The sequence below is a fragment of the Asparagus officinalis genome, chromosome 10 (genome assembly GCF_001876935.1).
Source record: "Asparagus officinalis chromosome 10, Aspof.V1, whole genome shotgun sequence".
Taxonomy (NCBI): Eukaryota; Viridiplantae; Streptophyta; class Magnoliopsida; order Asparagales; family Asparagaceae; genus Asparagus; species Asparagus officinalis.
The window spans coordinates 18,833,297-18,851,626 of NC_033803.1; the positions used below are offsets into that span (position 1 = coordinate 18,833,297).

At 36.9% G+C, this 18,330-nt stretch overlaps 1 protein-coding gene across 1 annotated transcript; it reads left to right on the forward strand.

The window, feature by feature from the left end:
• Positions 7,441–17,511, forward strand: LOC109826519. Its single transcript, XM_020393549.1, has 2 exons — positions 7,441–7,568; positions 16,560–17,511. The coding sequence occupies exons 1-2, from the start codon at positions 7,441–7,443 to the stop codon at positions 17,509–17,511; spliced, it is 1,080 nt and encodes a 359-aa protein (XP_020249138.1).

Here is an 18,330-nt window from a genome sequence, read left to right on the forward strand (position 1 = left end):
TGGGGTGGCTCGGCCATGGCTGAGCCACCTTGGGGTGGCTCGGCCACCAAGCCACCCTTGGGTGGCTTGGTTTTTGGCCGGGTGTTTGCCGTTGCGTCTGTTGTCTGGTTTCGCGGTTTATCCAAGTTTTACTATTGATCTGGACTCTGATTTGGTGTCCAGATCCTGATTTGGCAGTAAACCCACCTCGTCGTTGATCTGAACTCTGATTTGGAAGTCCGGATCCCGATTTGGTAGTAAACCCGCCTTGGTGTTTGAGTTCGAATCCGTTCTATGGTTGGATGACTCGTTGACTCCCCGAACCATTGGATTGATTCCGCACGCGAATGGATGCATTCCGTTGCTCGCGTGCGATTCGTTAATCTCGTCGTCTCGTTAATTTGCTTCGTTGCGTGTCACTTGGCTTCGGCGTTGTGGACTGACGCTCGTGTTTGGATATGTCGCCCGATGGTTCGTTGGTTTGTTGAATCACCATGCCGACCTGTGTTAAGGGACCTATAAGCAGTTTTATACGCCTACAGTTGAGGAGACCATAAAGGTGGTTGATGAAATGTCCAAGAGAAGTTTGATTTTGTGGATTGCCATGATCTTAGCCCATCGGTATGTCATCCTACACCCTCCGATTGCTCCTCACCATTTTCTATTATCGCCAAAACCTAACGCCATGCACAACTACCCCTCAATCAGAAACGATTCGTCAATGCACATACACTAACTTTCCAATCAAATACATGAGAGAATCCTCCACTCTTGGCATTCGATCAGATCTTAGCATTGTTGTCATATTGCAACCCAAACGACAAATAAACTACAGCCTGCAATATGATGTACCAAGTAGTATCTAATGTATCGTGTTGTATGGAATTTTCTATATTATGTATATATAGATGATTTGTGTGTATATTGTATTAAATGCACTATCCAATGTATCAAATTTTCTATTAGAAATTTATCAGTGTATCTAGTAGAAATGTATCTAGTAGAAATGTATCTAGTAGAAATATATACAACGTTTCGATAGTGGTGATTTTGGATTATTTCCATTCAATCTTCATGGATTATTTTCATTCAATGTTATGTGCTTGAGTTTAGTGGTTGATAGATATGAATATCTGTAATGAATTGATGCACTGATTGAACTAAAGAAGTTTTGATCGTAGGTTGTGGTAACTACAGTCTATTGGGCCATATTATGTTTCGTGTGTCCAATTATCCACCTCGACGAGGGGTCCTCGCTCAATTTTCTAGCTTTTGATAAAGTATAGCAATTTATGAGAAAGTATAGCAGCTTATTGATGAAGTATAACACCTTATGGTAAAGTATAGCATCTTATGGTAATAGTATAACACATTATCGATAAAGTATAGCACCTTATGGTCTTTGGAAATTCAGCAACTTATTACGTTACGATAAATGAAATAAGTTTTGTTAGGGCAATGCAAACACTCGATGACCTATGTTATGTGTCGCGTGACCAATTATCAACCTCGACGAGGGGTCCTCGCTTAATTTTGAAGCTTTTGGCAAAGTATAGTATTTTATAGGAAAGTATAGCACCTTATGGCCAAAGTATAGCACTATATGGCAAAGTATATCACTTTATTGGTAAAATATAGCACCTTATTAGCAAAGTATAACACCTTATGCTCTCTGAAAATTCTGCACCTTAAGTTGTCTAAAACCAAATCAGTTTTTTTCACCACAACACAAACACTCGATGACCTACGTTACGTGTTTATTGACCAATCATCCACCGCGACGAGGGTCCTCGCGAAATTTTAAAGCTTTTGGCAAAGTATAACACTTTATGGAAAAGTATAGCACATTATGGCCAAAGTATAGCATTATATGGCAAAGTATAGCACTTTATTGGCAAAGTATAGCACCTTATTGGCAAAGTATAACACCTTATGCTCTTTGAAAATTCTGCATATTAAGTTGTCTAAAACCAAATCAGTTTTTTTCACCGCAATGCAAACACTCGATGACCTATGTTACGTGTTTATTGACCAATCATCCATCGCGACGGGGGAATCCTCGCATAATTTTGAAGTTTTTGGAAAAGTATAGCACTTTATGGGAAAGTATATCACCTTATGGCCAAAGTATAGCACTATATGGTAAAGTATAGCATTTTATTGACAAAGTATAGCACATTATTGGCAAAGTATAGCAGGTTATGCTCTCTAGAAATTCTGCACCTTAAGTTGTCTAAAACCAAATCATTTTTTTTGCCAATAAGGTGTTATACTTTGCCAATAAAGTGCTATAATTTGCCATATAGTGCTATACTTTGGCCATAAGGTGTTATACTTTCCCATAAAATGCTATACTTTGCCAAAAACTTCAAAATTATATGAGGACCCCCCGTCACAGTGGATGATTGGTCAATAAACACGTAGCGTAGGTCATCAAGTGTTTGCGTTACGGTGAAAAAAACTGATTTGGTTTTAGACAACTTAAGGTGTAGAATTTCCAAGAGCATAAGGTGTTATATTTTGCTAATAAGGTGCTATACTTTGCCAATAAAGTGCTATATTTTGTCATATAGTGCTATACTTTGGACATAAGGTGCTATACTTTCCAATAAAGTACTATACTTTACCAAAAGCTTCAAAATTAGTCGAGGACCCCTCGTCGTGGTGGATGATTGGTCAATAAACACGTAACGTAGGTCATCGAGTGTTTGCGTTGCGGTGAAAAACAATAAACACGTAACGTAGGTCATCGAGTGTTTGCGTTGCGGTGAAAAAAACTGATTTGGTTTTAGACAACTTAATTTGCGTTGCGGTGAAAAAAACTGATTTGGTTTTAGACAACTTAAGGTGCAGAATTTTCAGAGAGCATAAAGTGTTATATTTTGCTAATAAGGTGCTATACTTTACCAATAAAGTGCTATACTTTGCCATAAAGTGCTATACTTTGGCCATAAGGTGCTATACTTTCCTATAAAGTACTATACTTTGCCAAAAGCTTCAAAATTAAGCGAGGACCCCTCGTCGAGGTGGATAATTGGTCACACGACACATAACATAGGTCATCGAGTGTTTGCATGGCCCTAACAAAACTTATTTGATTTATCGTAAGTTGATGAATTTCCAAAGACCATAAGGTGCTATACTTTATCGATAAGATGTTATACTATTATCATAAGGTGCTATACTTTACCATAAGGTATTATACTTCATTAATAAGCTGCTATATTTTCTCATAAATTGCTATACTTTATCAAAAGCTGGAAAATTGAGCGAGGACCCCTCGTCGAGGTGGATAATTGGACACACGAAACATAATATGGCCCAATAGACTGTAGTTACCACAACCTACGATCAAAACTTCTTTAGTTCAATCAGTGCATCAATTCATTACAGATATTCATATCTATCAATCACTAAACTCAAGCACATAACATTGAATGAAAATAATCCATGAAGATTGAATGGAAATAATCCAAAATCACCACTATCGAAACGTTTGTTGGCCTTCTTGTTTTGATGATTTTTAACAAACAATTTATTACTAATGTTGTTTGTCTAGTGTTTGTGCATTCCTATGTTTTGTAGACAAACAACGTTGTTGGAGGATGGATGGAATCGAGCATTCACGATCATATCTAAAGGAGGTTGGCGGAATTGTGGAGTGAAGCATCGTACAATTCAAGTTCAAGATCAAGTTCAAGCTTCATCCGCAAAGTGTACCAAGTCAAGCTTATTGAAGATCAAGATCTAGCTTGGGTAATTTAGTTTAGGGTTTATATTATGTGTGTTTAATACGTTAAGCTCAATATATATACACACACATTTTATTGGTTTCTTTGTATATATATATAGTTATATATATATACACAAGTTTTGGTTTCTATATATATATAGTTTTATATATATATACTTATCTACATGTTTAGAAACTTTCCTCAAAATTTTACTATTTTTGGAGTTTATTTACTGTGCCTAATTGATTTTACAAAATCGTATATGTTAACAGTTTTTCAGAAACTGTAAATTTGTGTTCAAATATTTATTTCTCTCAACTGGGAAAAGATTTTTCAGAAATTCTTTTTCTGATATGTTATTCTACATGTCTAGAACATTCCCACAAAATTTCATAATTTTTGGAGTTCATTTACTATTTTAAATTGATTTTACAAAACATCTGCGCACTGCTACAGTAACTCCGGTCGACCGGACCGGTTGACCGGAAATGTCTCTGGAACTTTTTCAGGTTTGTACAGTGCGAGCGGTCGACCGAAAAAAAGGTCGGTCGACCGCCCAGCTCCCAGAATGCCCATAATGGCTATTTTTTTGTATCCGTTGGAGGGGTTTTTGGTCTTTTGGTTTGGGCTTTTGTTTGAGGTATTGGGAGGCTATAAATACCCCCTTATACCTCAGTTTTAATATATCTAAGAGAATGTTTTAAAATAGTTTAACAAGGGTTTAAACTTGTTTAGTGTTTGTTTAAGTTTGGTTTAAGAAGCTTTTAAGCAATTGAGGGTTTGAGTTTGTGAATTCAATTTCACAAGAGCAAGTGGAGATCATCCTTTGGTGTTTGAGCATTCACTCTTCTCCTACTCTCTTGTCATCTTTAGAGAAGTGTTTCTAAACTCATCTAGCAATTTATTATTTTGATTAAAATTTCATAAGCTAGATTTCATATTGAGTTTAGTTTAATTGTTTTATTAATACTCTTTGTTCACACACAACCTATTGAGCTTATTGTATTTACATTCATAGTATAATTTAGGGTTGTGAGTTTGTGACATTGAGAGCCTAATTGAGTTCTCACCTTGTTAGAGAGAACAATCATTTGCTATATTGTGCTTAATTGTTAAATCACTTTGTAATACTCTTGTACACCGAGTGAGGAGTGTGTGGTGAGAGTCGGGGATCGTCCCAAGAGGAGTGGCGTCGGTTGACGTGCCTAGGGAGAGGTTGTAACCGAGCACTTGAGGGAGACACGGCTAGGTCCAACACTTAGTGGGTGTAGAGTGTGATTGCAAGAGTGTGAGTTGTAGAGTTTTCGGTTAGCTAGAAAACCGAGTGTGTAGAAGAAGTTCCGGCTTCCAAACCGGATTGTGTTAGTGGATTTCTCCCCGGGAGTGGGGAGCGGAGACGTAGGACGGAAGGTCCGAACTCCGTGATCATATTGCTTGTTTGAGTTTGTCTTTGGCGTAGTTGTTTTTGCATTTATCTTATATCGCCAATTGTGCATTACTCATCCTTTTTATGATCCACTATCTAGTTTATATTGTTTACCCTTGTGTTAGTTTATATATCCTTGCATATATATTTTGCTATATATCTCTTTGCTAGGATATATCATATTGTACATTGCTTATCCTAGCTCATATATATTATTGTTGTTCATACTTGCTAGGATAACTTGTTAATTAGTTTTTAATTGGCATTTAATCGGATTAGATTAGCATAAGACCCTAATCACCCCCTCTAGGTTCCAACAACGTTGTATATATTTCTACTAGATACATTTCTACTAGATACACTGATAAATTTCTAATAGAAAATTTGATACTTCTACTAGATACACTGATAAATTTCTAATAGAAAATTTGATACAGCATGATACATTGGATAGTGCATTTGATACAATATACACACAAATCATCTATATATACATAATATAGAAAATTCCATACAACACGATACATTAGATACTACTTGGTACTTCATATTGCAAGCTGTAGTTGATTTGACGTTTGGGTTGCAATATGACAACAATGCTAAGATCTGATCGAATGCCAAGAGTGGAGGATTCTCTCATGTATTTGATTAGAAAGTTAGTGTGCGTGCATTGACAAATCGTTTCTGATTGAGGGGTAGCTATGCATTGCGTTAGGTGTTGACGACAATAGAAAATGGTGAGGAGCAACAAAAGGATGTAGGATGGCATACTGATGGGCTAAGATCATGGCGGTCCACAAAACTAAACTTCTCTTGGATATTTCATCAACCACCTTTATTGCCTCCTCAACCAACAATAATATGGCATAACCGCTGATCGTTGTGGTCCAAATAACTATATCACTTTTGTCATTCCATCAAACACCTTCTATGCATCAACCTAGTCACCGAAACATAGACATATATATATATAATATATATATATATATGAGCAAAATTGTTATGCACATACTCTTTCCTAAAGCATAAGCTTGATAAGAATCCATCAATTTATAAGAACAAGACATTTTTAATAAGATATTGCTAAAAAAACCCAAAATTTAAAAATGTTAACATATCGTTTTCTATTGGTCGGCTTTGAGTGGACTGGGTGGTCCTAGGGCCGCTGCTATCGCCCCCTTCAACGAAGGATCTAGCAAAGAGAAACCTGCAAGTTGACATTAGACGCCATTGTAAGAGATCAAAACCCTTGAATTTTTAGGGTTTTTTTGAGTGAGAGGAGAACTAGAAAGATGGAGATGATTAGAAAGAGAGAGTTGAGCCCGGGTAGTTATTAGGGAGGAAGAAGAAGAAGAACAAGGGTAATTTCGGGATTTATCTTTTATTTTTTGTATACAGTATATAAATATGGTGTATTTGATACTTTGAGTTTATAAATAAGTGGGTGTTGTACTTTGGGTGTATGGATCATAATGAAAGTAGATGGGTTTAAAAATAAGTTGGAGTAAAACTTTGGGTTAAAAGAAGATTTTCCCTTATTTTTATTTATTCTCCTTAATCTAATACGTCGTGGGCTTGTTCACGTTCCGATTCCCGAGTATTTTGGAAAGCGGGGTGTGACACAAGGTACTTACATCGTCCATATCTATGACCAAGAGTGCAGTTGTACTTGTAATATACCACAATTACAAAAGCTACCATGTGAACATGTTTTAGTAGCTAGTTCCAATCAACATGGTGGCGCTAGACTGCCTTATGATCGGTACTATGGATCAAGGCTGGGAAGGAGTAGCGTCGCGAATTAGATGTGGACAATGTAATCAATTAGGTCATAATAGGTCTCGTTGTCCATCAAGAACAAGTAGATAACAATTAATTGGTAAAATGTTTTCGATTTATATCTCTATTTTTTATTATTATAGCCTTATTGATTTGGTAGAAACTAATAAGTTAATAATTATATGTGCGGGTATATACATTATGCTTCTCGGGTTGGTTACTGATGATGTCCTCTATGATCAGTCACGCCACCAGAGAGCATATCGTTTACATCGGTAATAATTGATAAATTTTTAGTCTTAAGTTAATAGTCACGTATTAATTATTCACTGTTATATTCTAATATATTTTTTCATTATCGTGTAGAGAGGATAAGAACTAGTTATGATTAATCATAGCCTTGGACATATGTGTTGGCCACATGAAGATCCTTGTATCATTGCTCTAGTAGCCCAAGCAGGTTTTCTCACTTGCTCAAAATTACAATGGATGAAGCTCGATTGGGCACTACTTAATGCGTTGATGGATAGATGGAGGCCGGAGACTAACACTTTCCATCTACGTGTCGAAAAGGCAACTATTACTCTCCAGGACATAGAAGTGATCCTTGGTATTTGTATTGATGGCCCTTATGTTACGGGGACTGATAGGCATGTGTGGCGCCAAGAATATGATGATTTGTTAGGACTATCTCCAGAGTCCTTACCTGTGGGATATATTATATTGAAGTGGCTAAAGGAGAATTTCGCAAACCCCTTGCTAGAAGATGCACCCGAAGTCATAATCCAATAGCATACTCGTGCATATATTTTGCACATGATCGGGATGCTTCTTTTTCCCGATTCAAGTAAACATAAAGTATATTTGAGGTAAGAAAACTTCTTATTGTTATAATGCATTTGAATTTGTTAAGGAGAGATTTTTGCTCATTATTTTTATAAAATATGACTAACACATTTGAATTTGTGATAGGTGGTTACCACTTCTCCAGGACTTTGACATGTGTGGGATATTATCATGGAGTAGTGTTGTTTTAGCGTACCTATATCGAGAAATGTCAAAGGTTGTTTTAATGCAAAATAAAGAGCTCAAATGATGTTTAACATTGTTACAAGTTTAGGCATGTGAGAGGTTGGTTTTGAGACCACGATTATGCGAGATCCAAGATTTAGATGGATAGATTCCACTAGGCTGTAGGTACAAAGCATCAAATTTAATTAATTAATATTTAGTTTTAAATTTTAACTTTTGAACAAAAACCTACCTTATATCATACTTGCAGATGGAATGACACTAAAGCCAACGATGAAACCCCAACAAGGCAGTTAGATTTTTACAGAGGAGAGCTCGACCGGATAAAAATTTATCAGGTATCGAATTTGAATTGAAGCCATTTAAAGCTACCGATATATTTCAAAGAGTTATTAATATATGGAATATTTTGTAGTTCAAGTGGCAGCCATACCCATCTTACCTACCTCGTCTACCGCTGATTTGTATGGAGGGACACGACATATGGAGGGCCAGAGTTCCTCTCATTTGTTTCGAATTTGTGGAAATACATGTGCCAGATCGTGTGTTTAGACAGCTTGGTTTCGCACATCACGTTCCATAATATGTCAAAAAAATAGAGAGAAATGCGTTTAAAGGTGGCCATCAGATTGACTGGCAGCTTATGCATCAATTATATATTGCTAGATGGAATGATCGATATCAACTTATTATTTATCAGCTTTATCCTCCAATGGAGGAAGTCGATTACATTAGATGGTATTGGGGGCTTACCAGACGTTGGGTAATCACTCAAATCATGCCTCCAGTCAACAAAATCGAGGTTCGCTCCTAACAAGCAAGATATGTACCAAGAGGGATAGATGAGAGAGAATGGGTAAGTAAATTGCGAAAATTATAATAGTGTTTTCAATAAATTGTTAGCTTTTGGTTTCTTATATATATCATTATATCTTTTTATATAATTGTAGATAGGCACTATGGACGACAAAGAGGGGATTGCAAATGAGGCCATAGCTATCACCACAGGAGATTTAGTACATCGATATTGCATCGGATAGTGGTGAGGGTTTGTAGAGCTTTTCATCAAACTCATGAGGATCGGCATGAAGGTCGTGAGCAAATGGCACAAGAGGATATGGTATATGAATGCCGACGAAGACGTGGTAGATCTTGCATGCACAACGATGAAGCTGGTCCGTCACAAGAAGCTGGTCCATCATATCCCCGCACACAACCCGAGAGCGAGCATATACAAGCTCAAGTCGAAGGAGGCTGCCGACAATCTGAGTGGGTATGAAGAAGGAGACAACAGGGGAGGGGTGGACTTTTAGGTTGTTAGCTTTTCCACTTAGACTATATATTATCGTATGGATAGACTTTATACATTTGGGTTTGTTTAACTTAGACTATATATTATCGTATGGGTAGACTTGATACATTTGGATTTATTTAGAGTACTTTGTCATATTGATATGCATATGACATGTGACGCCCTAGGATTCACACAAAGATGCAGTCCAAGGTGAAACTCGGATTGTTAAACCTGCCAAGCACCACACCATAACGACACGTTTTACCATCACAGTTACTATCTCTCTAGCAGAGTCAACAAGTAGGTGAAGGTACAAAATAAGCAAATAATGGAAATAGTACAAGAATAGAATATGCACAAAAGAAGTATGAGAGTGATCAACACATGAGCCCAACTGAAATAGTATAAGAGTATCTCTGAACGTAATAAATGTACCAAGTCTCATAATCAAGAGTCAAAAGAAATCTCTCTAAGGTACACAACCTTTACAAAATAAAAATACAATTTCTAGAGTCTAAAAATTAACTATTACTGTGGAGCTCTGTAAATAACTACTAATAAAATAACTAAGACGGATGCTAAAATGCGTCTCTATCAACTTGCAACACTCCGTACGCTTGACTCAACATCTAAAATGAGGGGAAATAACGAGTGTCAAAGCACTAGTGAGATCATCTCTGCCTCTAAGGAGAAGTGGTAGTAGTATAAGAAAATACTGGTTAGTATATATAAATATAAATTCATTAATACAGTGATAAACGGAAATTGGTATTTAGAGATTCATAATACGAGAATGGGTATGTCTAGCAAAATAATACAAATAAGAAAACCCTCATGTATATACCTTGTATCCCAAATTATGAATCGCTAAATATCAATTTCAACTAAAAATGCAAGTGAAATTAGCAACTAGAAATTCACAACTCGAGACTTGTACGTTGAGCGAAATAATCCAAACAAGGAAACCCTCATGTATATACTATATATCTCGAGCTATGAATCTCTAACTACTAACTTCAAATCTATATATGAACAATCATCACAAATAAAAATATAACAGCTTCTACCCTCAATCATAATGAAACAATTCGTCACATCTCAGACCACCCTCAGGCAGCTAGCACCATCATAAGGAAATGTTATCCTGCTCAAACATTGCAAAATATCATATCATGTATGTCATATATCCAATGTATACCCTACTCGTGGGATCATACTACATCTGTATATATGTATGTGTAGGCGTTAAAAATTGCCCATAGGTCCTCAAACACAGTGCAAGACAAGGAAAAGACGATAAACGTTATTATCCAAGTCAAAGGAATTCATCCAAAATCAGCAAGGCGACGAAGCGTACGCAAAACAAAGAAGCTGGAAGAATCACGAAACATTGCTTAGAAGCTTGAACAGTGCTGAGTCACCAAATGCTGACTCGCACAGTGCCGAGTCACCAAATGCTGACTCACACAGTTCCGAGTCACCAAATGCTGACTCGCACAGTTCCGAGTCACCAGAAGCTGACTCGCATAGTTCCGAGTCACCAGGAGCTGACTCGCACAATTCCGAGTCACCAGAAGCTGACTCGCATAGTTCCGAGTCACCAGGAGCTGACTCGCACAGTTCCGAGTCACCAGAAGCTGACTCGCACAGTTCCGAGTCACCAGAAGCTGACTAGTCACCAGAAGCTGACTCGCACAGTTCCGAGTCACCAGAAGCTGACTCGCATAGTTCCGAGTCACCAGGAGCCGACTCGCATAGTTCCGAGTCACCAGAAGCTGACTCGCACAGTCCCGAGTCACCAGGACTCTTGTTGGATACAAAACCTCCCCAAACACGGATTTCGATGATTTTTAATGATTCTTTCGTCCCAAAACCTCTCTAACTGCTCTGAGGTTATCCATAAACACGTTTAGACAGTTATAAACCGCAGATAACGTTTAAACATCAATTCCTACTAGGAGACACATCTCAAAAAGCCTATAAATAGAAGCCTAAGGTCTTCTTTCAAGGGGATCGGAGATCTGAGATTAAGAAGGCGATGTGCTGTCAAATTGACCAGTCAACCACGAAGTTCAGAGGAGAATCATCAGAGCTTGGCGAACACTTTCATAAAGAAAGCCCCTTCGAAAGGTTTGTGATTCTCTTCCCTTCTTTCCTCAGGATTAAACTTGGTTTTAATCTCGAGAAGAGCCACAATCTCGCTTGGTCGTGATTGTCGCTTCCGTAATTGTTTCCTTCGTGAAACAAGAGCGTAATTATATTGTCGATCGGCTTTGGTCTGCGGTGGTCCACGGACTAACGCGTCCCCGGCACAGGCAAAGATCCCACGCAAAGCAGCGGGAGATAAACTACTGCTGCGTTTTGTTTGATAAAGTTGTAATCTTTATTTTTCGTTGTAAGAAGATCTTATAAAAAGATCAACTCTCTTTTCAGTTTGAACTTGTAATCGATAAACGGTGTAACAGGTTTGAAAACAATGGAAAAGGCAACTTTTGACCCAAACAGTATGCATCTCTTTTTGCAATAGCGATACTCTTGTAAAGTTCTTACTCAATCGCTCTGCGACAATAGGTTTTATCTCCCTATTCCGGCTACATGAAATAATGATACTCTTATAAGGTTCGCACAATAGCATGTGAGTTCAACTTCCTTACTCGATCATTCTACGACAATAAGTTTTATCTCCTTATTCTGGATATGCTTCTAGATGATCGTACAATGGTCAATAGGCACATCAGCCCAACCCAAAAATATACATCGATCACCTTCGAGTTTGGTACAACCGAGATCTCATTATGAAAAAAAAACAACCAAATACTCCTAGTATGGTATAACAGAGGTTTTATTATGGGATAAACAACCACACTGACATCCATAACTGATGAGAAACGCTTTATCATATGTTATTTCACTTTTATCAACTTAACGTTGTAGGCGTCTAAAAATACTTATATATATCCAAATACAGTCCAAGATAAAGAAAAAAATGAATGTCATTATCTAAGCTAGAGAGAATCATCTAAATCTAAAAGAAGCAAAGGAACAGGTGAAACAATAGAGAAAAACAATATGAATACCCGCGATAAGGTACACTGACGTGCATTAATACAATAACGAACACTGACGCGTATAAGCGTTATAGTGAATAGTGTTGCATAAGCAAGTAGAGTGTCTTGCATATAGGAAATTGTAGAGCTTTTCACTAGATTTCTAATGCATCTTGGATCACCTTATTCCGATATCAGATGAGGGAGTTAGAGCCAAAATACTCAAGATAGCGCAAACTGTCTCGGAGGTGCGTGATAGTCGTAACTGTCGCGATGATATTTTGCACATTTAAGCCATGATACGATCCAAATCTAAAGAAGCTTAAAAAATTGTAGATCTCTTCGTCAGATTTCCAACACATCATGGATCACCTTATTCCAATATCTAACGAGAGAGTTAGAGCTAAAATACCCGAGATAGCGCAAACTGTCTCGGATGTGCATGACAGTTGTAACTGTCATGGCGATGTCTTACATATTTAAGCCATGATACGATCTAAATTCGAAGAATCTCAAAATACAAAAGTTGTAGAGCTTTTCGTCAGCTTTCTAACTCTCTTGGATCACCTGATTCCGAGATCGAACGAGGAAGTTAGAGCTAAAATATCCAAGACAACACAAACTGTCTCGGAGGTGCATGACAGTTACGACTATCGCGCACACTGAGAAGCTGAAAATGTCATTTTGACAATTTTTTTAAGTTTTATGCAGCCCACATGGCTTATTAACTGCTGAGGATCACTTATAAACGTGGGGAAAATAGTTACAAGTGAAAATTATGCTCACTACCCACAAAAGTCACACACTAAATGTAGGGAAGAGCAGAAAGACTTGAACATTTGGTGATTTTGGGCAAGAAGGAGAGAATCTTCATTCTTCACAAACACTTTAATAAGCTTTTGGCGATTCCTAGAGATCTAAGCTCTGACTTGATCTTTGAAAGAGTGAACATCTTACACCGGTAAGATATTCATTTAAGATTCTTACTTCAATAAACAAAAAAGAATACCTAAAAGCCTTCATGATTCAATCAGAATCCGTGAATCGGTGGTCCACGGGCTAACGCACCCCCGGCACAGGCAAAGATCCCATAAAAGCAGGAGTTAATAAACAATTTCTGTGTTATTTTCTAGGAAGTTGTAATTCTTTTGTTCATTGTGTAAGAGAAGTCTTATAAAAAGGCTATTTCTTTTAAATTCATTGTCAGCAATTGAAGTTTTAATGGATTCCATAACGAAACCAACTTTCGATGAAAACAAACGTGTGTCAAATATCTCGACAATACATGTCAAAACAATACATACTAAGTGTACGTGCACAAATCTTGGTATGTGTGTCAATATCTAGTATTCACCAATACCACAGATGTCAAACATCTCATAAGTATCATAGTATAACTTGAAAATATCGAGAAAATCCCTCGAAAATGAAAACAGGAGTCAAAAACATGCACAAGCTTCTGCCTGACTGGCGGTCGACCACGATAAAGCGGTGATCGATCGTGCCGCGGTCTAGAAGCTGCCCTGGCTTTAGCCTGGCACGCGGTCGATCACACATAAGCGGCGGTCGACCGGACCACAAACAGCAGCCTGCTCTACAGACTTTGTGATACCTGTGTTCATATGTGTTTTTCATGATCTAACTTTATTAATTCATCATAAAACTTGTGAAGAACATTGTAAATATCATATTAACATCTTACGAAATTATCAAACATGTAAAACATGATTAATCGCATAATAAATCATATTTAAATCCTTAAACATGCACGAAACATCGATACGAAGAATAAATCATCAAAGCTTAGTTAAATGGCGTTATTAAATACTTTACTTAAAATAGCTCTGGAAATTCATTCTTAATCTTTTAAACACGGAAAGACCTGATTTGTATTCATATAATACAAAAGGATTGCTTTTATACTCAAATTAGTCGATTAGGCTCAATAAAATCACATTAAAACTCATTAAAAATATTTAGAAACTTGAGAGTAGGGTTAGCAGAGATTAAACTTGCCTATGACTTGTTAAAAAACGTGCAAGATGCAATGTCAAGGTAGATCTCCAAGCCAAAATCCAAAAATAACCCGAAATCCAGCTTCAAAAGCCTTTAATCTTCCTCAAATATCAAATTAGGGTTTGTAAATTTGTTTGGTGGCTGCTAGGGTTTCAAAAATATGAAAGAATACTGAAAATCTCGTGAACAATATATATTTGCTAGGCAGAACCAACATGTCTATGCTTAACGTACAATACTAGTAGTCCCGTGCGATTTGTAAAGCACATACAAAATATATGGGACTACTAGTCCTGTATGTTTCGAGCAGACTATTTTTTAAAATCATCCACTTTTTGCCCTGTTGGTCAAAAATGGGTTGATTTTTCTAAATAATTAGCAAAACAGTCGATTTTGCTAATTATTTAGCAATAAATATCTTTTTTTAAAAAATATTTTTTTATCAAATCAAACCGAGCTGAATTAGATTCAAAATCAAACATCAACTGAATTAAGTCACTTGGGTGCGGTTCGTGCAAATAGGGGTCGGTTCAGTTTATTCTCTTTGGGCATGGACATGTCAAGTTAGAGAACTTTTAGCTAAAAGGCAATTCCCTTACGCCATTCAAGTCTGACGGTCATCTCATATACCAAGTTAAAGAGCAAACTCGACAAATCAACTACTTTACAAACTGAAATTAAACCATAATCCTCTAACATATAAAATTTATTAGTATAAATTATCTTCCTGTTGAAATCCAAAAGTCATTTTGTGGAAACCTAAAAGACAAAATGAATGTGGACATTACTTTATTAATGTGGAATATTTATTGGTGACTTTTCATTAGTCCAATGTCTTTTTATTTTCCACAATGTATCTATAAATTGGTGGATGTATGGAAAAAGGGATGAAAGGAACATTACAATTTATCTTATTCTCTTGTCTCTTGTCCATCTTTCGTTTCATTTCTTTAGTATATTACAACACGTTATCAGCACGAGTGGCTCTAGCTGGTTCGTGATCATCGGTTCGTGGTAATAGATTTTTCAATATATATCTTTTGCAAGGTAATAATACATTTGACCTTTGTCTATTTACAAAGTTTCATGTTTTCGTTATCGATTATGCCTCTATAACAGTATGTTACTATTCACTATTCAAGCATAAGAATGTAATGATGATTGGCATGATATTTTGTTTATTTTGTGGTGCGATGCGTTTCCTTACTTATCTGCATTTCATGAGCACATTTGCTGTTTTTCTTTTGCTCCATGGATTGGAAAGTTCTCACAAAATATTAGCTGACTATTTGACCATCTTGTCCCCCTCTCTCCCATTGCTGTTGTTTCATTAAAACGGGATTAGTTATGAAGCACAAGGCTTAGGAGATATTGATAGACTTGTAAGGTGTCAACCTGATATCGACCTGTCCTCTTAAGTTTCTGCCAAGTTCTCAGGCATGGAAACTATTGACAGAAACTGAGGAGGCTTTTTGGCAAACAGAAAGAAAACCTACTTTGATGGTGACACTGTTTCAGCTAGTTTAAGTTCGCACAACTAGAGAGCAAGACTTCAAAATATTCTGAGCCCAAGACTCTAGGAGGTAATGACATTTGCTGTAAGAAACCATAAAACAAACAAAAATTTCTATTTTATATTATTGCTTTTCACTTATATGACATAAGTAGATTCAAGAAGGAACCTTAAGCTGAACGTTCATCAGCAATCATTTTTGTGGGTAGAAGTGTAAGCATTTCATCTTTATCATTTAATATCCAATGTCTTACCGAATAAAATGGTATAGCATGTTGATTATGTTTATTTTACTAAGAAAAATCATGTCTTGAGGAACCTTAGACTTAAAATATGACATCGTACCTTGACTTAAATCTGTTATTGTTTACTTCTTTCTGAGTATGATGTAGCTTTATTTAAACGAGTACGTTACACAATCTTATGCACAATCACAGCAAGCTTTTTGAACTCTATAGTAAATTCTGTAAAGTGAATGAATATTCGGCTTTAGCAAAAATGAAGCGGCATGCATTGTAACTAATGATTTGTTTATTCACTTCTGTTTGTATGCACAATTTGTATAGTGCAATATTTTATAAATTTGGTGGATTGATATTTTTTTTTTTTGATAATTATAGCATTTCTGAACAATGTCTGACATCATCAAAAGGGAATTTGCTGAGCTTGCCGTTGATGGCAGCAATTACTTGACTTGAGCTTTAGATGTTGAAATCTACCTGAATTCTTGTGATTTAAGCAACACTATTGCTCCAGCTTCTCAGAGCACCTCTGCCCAAAAGGCAAAGACATTGATTTTTCTTCGTCATCATCTCAACAAAGACCTGAAAAATGAGTACCTTACTGAAAAAGATCCTGCTGTTCTATGGCAATCCCTGAAGGATCGCTTTGACCAACAGACGGCTATTATGCTTCCGCAAGCACAGTATGATTGGTTAAACTTGCAATTTCAGGATTTTAAATACGTAACTGAATACAATTCAACCCTCCACCGCATTGTCTCACAGCTGAAGCTCTGTAAGCAGAACATTACAGAGGCTGAATTGATTGAAAAGACCCTCTCTACATTCCATTCAAGTAATCTTGTACTCCAGCAACAGTACAGGACCAAAAACTATTCAAAACACTCTGAATTGATCTCTGCGTTACTAGTTGCAGAGAAACATAACCAACTTCTGATGCGCAACCATAATGCTAGACCAGTTGGTTCGCTAGCTGTGCCTGAAGCACATGCCACAAATCAGAGTAATACTCATAGGCGTGGACGTGGTAGAGGTCGTGGACATGGTTGCAGGTCTTATCGTGGTGGTAGGGGTCGTGGTCGTCGCAATGCTAATAGTCTTCAAGACCGTAACAAGGGTCAGAACAAGGATAAACCTCATTCACACAAGCCTAGCTCTCATCAACAGGTTACAAATAACAAACAAGCTTGTTATTGGTGTGGATGTGAGGACCATTGGTCTCGCACATGTCGTACACCGAAACATTTGGTTGAGGCATATCAGAGAATGCTGAAAGACTCAAAGGGGAAGTCAAAACATGGTGAAACACATCATGCCAGTTTGCCTGAAGCAAACATGACCCTGAAAGATGACAATTATGATGATAATCTGTTGAAGATGGGAGATATGAATATGGACGATGATGACTTATTGAAGATGGAGCTTGATGATTTTGGTGACCAGGAGTGATCATGTTATGCATGTTTTATTAGTCTATTTTAGTTTTTCAAGACTTGTTCTAGTTGTTTGTATTCTCACTAGGCTTATTTTACATGTTTTTCGTAAGAAAATTTTATTTTCAAATGGGTTTATTTAAATTATTATGTCTTTACCTTGTTTTTGTGCTTATATGAATTTTTCAATTTTTAGAATAGTGCACAACTTTCCTCGCGTACAACCCATGGAGAAGGAGACAGTTTTGTGCTTGGTAGATAGTGCTACCACACATACTATCCTAAAAGATAGAAAATTCCTTTAAACTTTGACTGAAAAATAAGGAAGTGTAACCACCATTGCTAACGATAATGTGTTGATAGTAGGCTCCGGCAGAGCTTCACTAATACTTCCTATGGGTACGAAATTAATCATCAATGATGCATTATTATATCCAGAATCCAAACGTACCCTTCTTAGTTTTAAAGATATTCGGTCTAATGGTTTTCATATTGAAACCGAAAATGAGAATGGTGCTGAACATCTTCTCATGACTCAGTCAATTGGGTCAGAAGCAAGTTGTAGAGAAGCTTCCATCTTTCTCCTCAGGATTGTACTACACATATATCCAACCTAATACTAACCATGTTGCGATGAGTTTAAAATTTAAAGACCCAAATTCATTTAAATTATGGCATGAGCGATTGGGTCATCCTGGGCAAAATATGATGCGTCGGATAATCTTAAATTCAATTGGGCATAATATGTCAAGCAGCAATGTCCCCTCTTCTTTAGACTATATTTGTGAGTCTTGTGCTAAAGGAAAACTTATAGTACGCCCTTCTCGTACTAAAG

Excerpts from the sequence above, each read along its gene's own strand:
- LOC109826519 (XM_020393549.1), top strand. The coding sequence starts at position 7,441 with ATGGATAGATGGAGGCCGGAGACTAACACTTTCCATCTACGTGTCGAA. Across the intron at positions 7,569-16,559 it reads TATGTTACGGGGACTGATAG|CAACACTATTGCTCCAGCTT; the intron begins GCATGTGTGGCG and ends TTGTGATTTAAG.